This window comes from Callithrix jacchus, chromosome 21, assembly GCF_049354715.1.
Source record: "Callithrix jacchus isolate 240 chromosome 21, calJac240_pri, whole genome shotgun sequence".
NCBI lineage: Eukaryota > Metazoa > Chordata > Mammalia > Primates > Cebidae > Callithrix > Callithrix jacchus.
Genome location: NC_133522.1, coordinates 49,443,846 through 49,450,139, shown reverse-complemented (window position 1 = coordinate 49,450,139; position 6,294 = coordinate 49,443,846). Strand labels below are relative to the sequence as shown.

Below are 6,294 nucleotides of genomic sequence, written 5' to 3'. Positions count from 1 at the left end.
GGCAGAGGTTGCAGTGAGCCGATATCGTGCCATTGCACTCCAGCCTGGACGACTGAGCGAGACTCAATGAAAAAGAAAACGAAATGAAAATAAAGAAACAAAAAAGAAAAAGAGAAACCCTAAAGCCCCGATCGCACCAGCGAGCCCTGCCTTCTTCTCATCCCTCTGCTCTCCGCCCGGTCCCCACCCAGCCTGAGGCGCGTGGGCGCTGTCTCCCCCCCCAGGGCCCCATGTCCATCCCCTTCAGCCTTCAGTGTCCCGGGTCACAAGCGGTGATGTCCAGCGCAGCCCGCGACTCCTGACCCCCGCAGGGAGGCGCCCACCCCACCCGCGCCCTCCATTGGGCGCGGCCCGGACCCCGCCACCCTGCAGGATTGCGCCCACTTCGACCGCCCCACCCCGCACGCCCAACGCGCAGGCGACACCCGGCCGCGCCCCCCGCCCCGGCCCTCGTGACTCGCGCCAGGGAAGACGACACCAACCCAGGGAGGGGGGAGCTCCCTCCTGACACCGGCCCTGGGCGCGGAGACGGAGCCCGCGGCGGGGGGTGGCCAGGCTCCCCGCCCCGCACCCTGCCCTGCGCCCTGCCCCGGCGCGCCCTGTCCTGCGGGGCCACCGCGACCCCGCCGGGACTCCCAAGCCACGCTGCCCCTCCCCGCGCCTTGGTTCCGCCCGCGCGTCACGTGACCGCCGCGTCTATTTGAGCGGAGGCGCCGCCGCGTCCCCTCGCCCAGTCCCCTCGCCGAGTCGTTCAGCTGCCGCCACCATGATGTGCGGGGCGCCCTCCGCCGCGCAGCCGGCCACCGCCGAGACCCAGAACATGGCCGACCAGGTGGGTGGGCAGCGGGGACGGGCCTGTGGGGGTCCCGCCTTCGCCTCGGGGCGCGGCCGCGGCTGCTGGACTGGGGAAGCCGCTTGGGCCCCGCTACGCCCCCGGGGCGGGCGGACTCGACGGGGGACCCGGGCCGGTCGGGGCTGTGGCGGTGAGAGGCCTCCCTCCGCTCGGGCCTTGCGCGCGGGTGTGCGGGGAGGGGGCCGCGCCTGGGGCGCCGCGGGGAGACATTGGGCCCACTGCGGAATCCAGCGAGGGCGCGCGGGGATTGATAGCCTCGGAGCAGGGTGCGGCGCCTGGGTGGGAAATCGCCGGGGGAAGCCCCCGGGGGCGCTCCAGGCTGCAGGCGGTGGCGCACGTGAGCTCCTGCCCCATGTCGGGGGGGGGGGGGATCCGGTCGCCGGCGGCTGGGGAGGGTCGCTAAACTGACAGCCAGGCTTCCTGCGAAAACTGGATTTTACAAGGAAGGGCGCAGGTGGCCCAGGCGCCTCAGGAGCCTGACCGCAGTGTGGCCACGCAAGAATCTTTGTCAGCATCCTCAGCTCTTCGGGAACAAAATCTTGAGAGGGAGTGCAGGAGGTGCCCAGTGATAAGGCAGCGGGTTAGGAACTTAGGTGTATCTGCATGAAGAGACCACGGGTTCTCTTACACACTGCTGATTCGAGCACTGTTGCAAACTGTCAGTCTAAATAAAAAGTTGAAACACAAAAAAGATGAAGACGGCAGCCTTCCCTGTGCCTCGGTTTACTCATCTGTAAAATGGGCAGGTCCTGTGCGCAGGACGCCCCTCCCGAGGTGCACAGGCCGAAGGCGCCTGGCCCAAGTGGATGCCCCAGCAAGAACAGGTCCAGGCGGTGCTGAGGCCTGTGTTTTTTGTTTTTGAGATGGAGTCTCACTCTGTCACCCAGGCTGGAGTGCAGGGGCGCAATCTCGGCTCACTACAACCTCCGCTTCCCAGGTTCAAGTGATTCTCCTGCCTCAGCCTCCCGAGTAGCTGGGTTCACAGGCGCCTGCCAACACGCCTGACTAGTTTTTGGTGTTTTTAGTAGTGACAGGGTTTCACCATGTTGCCGGGCTGGTCTCGAATCCCTGGGCTCGTGACCTCCCGCCCACCCTTCCACAGTGCTGGGATTTCCGCAGGCGCGCGCCACCGCCCGCCTTCTTCCTCCTCTAACTGTCCTCCCTGCAGCTGCGTCCAGATGTGGTCAGCCCACAGTGTCACCACTCAGGCGGTTTTGACCATCAGACTTCGGGAAGCGGGGGTGCGGCATGAGTCAGTCCCATGACACCTTTGGAAATGAGGCAAAGTCTGCCCCTTCCTGTCCAGCCTGCTTGTGGGAGCTGCGCCTGGAAACGTGGTTCCTCTCCCCCACAGCTACTCATGGAAGCCTTGCTCTTCCTTACCGTTTTCTGGCTTTCCAGGCCTGAGAAACCCCTCATTGTCCCCCACTCTGAGCTTGGAATGAGTTCTCGTGGCAGGCAGGAGAAAAGACTCCCTGTCTCTCTCATAAGTGACCAGAGTAGGCACAGCCATTGATACTGGGAGGGATGTTAGGACGGGCACGTGAACCAGGCCAGCCCCCTCTCTGGTGGTCTCTGAGGAAGGGCTGGGAGGAGAGGGCAGGGGCGCTTCCTGGCCTCCCCTAGTCGGGTCCTGTCTTCCTGACTCCTATGGGAGCGTGCCAGGCCAAGGGTTCCTGTCATACTTTGTAGACGAGGGTGGAGACCAGAGGCTGACCCAGCCCAAAGGCCAGCAGAGCCCTTCATTCTGTGCCACTGTGTGGGGGACCCTCCCCCAGAGCCGTCCCTGTGCCTTCGCAGCCCTGCGGCCTCACTGTGACCCCTGAGGACTGGTCACCTGTGGCTTCCTAACTGATCCTGCCCTTCTGGAGCTCCCCTGGTGAGAGGCCAGCCCACACTGCTCCCTGTCACCGGCATCAGTGCCTGTGCTGAGCAGGTAGCCTGGCCTGGAACCAACACCTCTGCTTGGCACGGCTGCCTCCCCCGGGGCTTCCCCACTGTGCCCTGCAGCCTTTCCTGCCCAGAAAAGAGAGAGGCGCATTCTCATCCTCCCATGCCCTGGGCGGGTCTGTGGGCAAGACCCAACCTGGGCCCGTCAGTGTCTGGGGATGAGGGCCGCCCACTGGTGCGCCCCCGCAGGCCCTCTATGCCTTGCTGGGAGGGGGCACACAGGTTGGTTCCAGACACAGGTAGCCACTGTGCCCGTGCAGCAAGAAGCATGGTGGCCTTGGGCAGAGAACGGAGGGCAGGAGGGTACTTTCTCACCCACCACCCCAGAGAACAGGGGCGCAGGAGGGCACCTCCATCTCCCCAGCGAACAGGGGCTCAGGAGGGCACCCCTTCCCTACCTCCCCAGAGAAAAGGGGCTCAGGATGGCAGCCCCTTCCCCACCTCCCCAGAGAACAGGGGCTCAGGAGGGCACCCCCTTCCCCACCTCCCCAGAGAACAGGAGTGGAAGGGCAGCTCCCCCTCTGCACCTCCCCAGCCCTTCCTGCCTGGGCCCCAGGCCTTGCCCTTCAGCCTGTCCCACCAAGGGCCCTCCCTGGTGCTGGCAGGTGGTGGTACCTTGGGCCCAGTTGCCCTGGTGGCTCCACTGCCCGTAATGTTGGGCCACTCCCTCTCTTTCCCAACTGGCACGCTTCTTGCCGCTTATTTTGTTTTTTCAAACTAAGCCCCTAATTCTCTGGACCGGCTTCGTCCCTCGGGGATGCCCCTAGGCCCCCTCATTAACCTAGGCAGCAGCACTTTTTTTTCTTGAGACATGGTCCCACCATATCACCCAGGCTGGGGTGCAGTGGAGCGATCATCGCTTGTGGTAATCTCGGCCTCCAGGGTCCCAGCGATCCACCTCAGCCTCCTCAGTAGCCAGGATCACAGAAGCTGCCTGAGTCTCCAACTCCAGGGCTCCAGGAATCCTCTTGCCTCGGCCTCCCAAAGTGTTGGGATCACAGGCATGAGCCCCTGTGCCTGGCCCCAGAGTACTTTTAAATTTCATTAGATTTAATTATTAGTTTTGAGACGGAGTCTTATTCCGTCTCCAGGCCGCAGTGCAGTGGCACAATCTTGGCTCGCTAAAACCTGAGCCTCCCAGGTTCAAGCAGTTCTCCTGTATCAGCCTCCGAGTAGCTGGGACCACAGGCACCCGCCAGCACACTGGGCTACTTTTTGTATTTTTAGTAGAGATGGGGTGTCATCATATTGGCCAGGGTGGTCTTGAACTCCTGACCTCAAGTGATGCATATGTCTCAGACTCCCAAAGTGGTGGGATTACAGATGTGAGCCACCATGCCTGGCCTTTTTTTTTGAGACGGAGTCTCACTGTCACCCAGGCTGGGGTGCAGTGACATGATCTTGGCTCACAGCAACCTCTGCCTCCTGGTTCAACTGATTCTCCTGCCTCAGCTTCCCAAGTAGCTGGGACTACAGGCACCTGTTGCCATACCCAGCTTATTTTTATATATTTAGTATACGAAATTTTACCATGTTGACCAGGCCGGTCTCGAACTCCTGACTTGAAGTGACTCACCCGCCTTAGCTTCCCAAGTGTTGGGATTATAGGCGTGAGCCACCATGCCTAGCCAATTTAATGTTTTTTAAGGAGTTTTGCTCGTTGCCCAGGGTAGATTGCAGTGGCGCAATCTCAGCTCACTACAGCCTCCGCCTCCTGGGTTCAACTGATTCTCCTGCCTCAGCCCCCTGAGTAGCTGGGATTACAGGTGCCCACCAGCACACACACCTAATTTTTGTATTTTTAGTAGAGATGGAGTTTTGCCATGTTGGCCAGGCTGGTCTCAAACTCCTGACCCCAAGCGATCTTCCTGCCTCAGCCTCCCAAAGTGCTGGAATTACGGCCTTGAGCCACCACACCCGGCCATAACTGTTTTTTCTACATTATTATTAGGCTGACAGTTTATCTCCTCAGTTGTAAGAGACAGTCGTGTGAAGAGCCAGTATCAGCATCCCGTGTGTGTGTGTGTGTGTGTGTATGTGTGTGTGTGTGCGCGCATATGCATGTGTGTGTGTGTGTGGGCGTGTGCAGGAGGGAATCCAAGAAGCCCGAGTCATCCCCATTCTGGCCCTCTGCCTAGGTGAGGTCCCAGCTTGAAGATAAAGAAAACAAGAAGTTCCCCGTGTTCGAGGCTGTGTCCTTCAGGAGCCAGGTGGTTGCGGGGACGAACTACTTCATCAAGGTAGAGTGTGGGCCTGGGCGGCCTGCCCTGAGGAGGTGCTGCTAGGAGCTGCCCGTGCAGGCCCAGGCTGTGTGGCCTCGGGTGCCCCCTAAGATAAGCATCCTGCTGTGTGTGTCTGTCAGCCTTTCAGGAGAAGGGCTAGGGCTTCTGGGGAGCTAAGAACGCTAAGGGAACACATGTGGGGTGTGAGGCGTCCACCGCACCTGCAGGAGAAGAGGGGATTGTCTTCAGCCGGCTGCTCGGGACCTGGAGGTGCAGCAGGGCACTCGGCATCAGAGGCCGCGCTCACTCCACTCTCTTCCCCAGGTGCATGTCGGTGACGAGGAATTTGTCCACTTGCGAGTATTCCAAAGTCTCCCTCACGAAAACAAGCCCTTGACCTTGTCTAACTACCAGACCAACAAAGCCAAGCACGATGAGCTGTCCTATTTCTGACCCTGACTTTGGGCAGGTCCTTCCACCAGAAGGCTGGTGATTAGCAATTCTGCGTGGACCGCAGCGTGCACCTGGGATCATAAAATGAGCATCTCCTGGCTGCGCCCCTCGGGGGGAGGGGGCCGGATGCAGCAGCTGCTCTTGCATTTCTGTTCCTAAATTTCATTGTGTTGATTTTTTCCCACTTCCAATCAGGTATCTTAATTACTTTCAAAATATTTTCAAAAAATAAAATACATATTTTAAAAATCCTTGCAGACTGCCTCCTTTGTTTTGGATTGTTTTCTTCTTCTGAACCACCCTGGGCAGGTCCTTCCACTCGGGGCGTGGAAGCTGCAGAGACTGCCCGGCTCACACAGCAAGTGGTGGTGGGCCCAGGATGGACACTGCCGCCTGACAACCACAGTTTGCATATTGTTGCTGAGTGTGTCCTGGCCCCAAGCCTCAGTTTCTCCCATAAAATCAAGTCGTGTGAGTAAATCTAATTCCAGAGTGTAACTGGCTTCAGATCTCAGATGCACTCACACACTTTATGCGCCGGTACAGAGAGGCAGCAGCACAGTCTGGCGCACATGCGGGATAGCCTGTAGCCTCACTGAACGCGGTGTGGCGCGGGAGGCTTCTGGAGCTTTCCCGTGGAGCCATGTGTCCTGAGCTCCCTGTTGGTATTGCAGGGTCTGTCCTGAAAGAACACAGCTTCCACACACTGGACACCAGATGCTCCTCAGGTTGCCCCCGTGAGTGCCACCTATTCCCACTGGGGCCCCAGCTGATGTACACGCACTGAGCAGATGGCTAGGCAAGGAACCGGCCCAC

General features: G+C 60.0%; 1 protein-coding gene across 1 annotated transcript; it reads left to right on the top strand.

Moving 5' to 3' along the window:
• Positions 1–728: 728 nt before the first annotated feature.
• CSTB (cystatin B) lies at positions 729–5,727 on the top strand. The gene is made up of 3 exons (XM_008986759.5): positions 729–832; positions 4,942–5,043; positions 5,350–5,727. Exons 1-3 carry the CDS (start codon positions 767–769, stop codon positions 5,476–5,478), a joined length of 297 nt encoding a protein of 98 aa, XP_008985007.3. The 5' UTR covers positions 729–766; the 3' UTR covers positions 5,479–5,727.
• Positions 5,728–6,294: the final 567 nt, after the last annotated feature.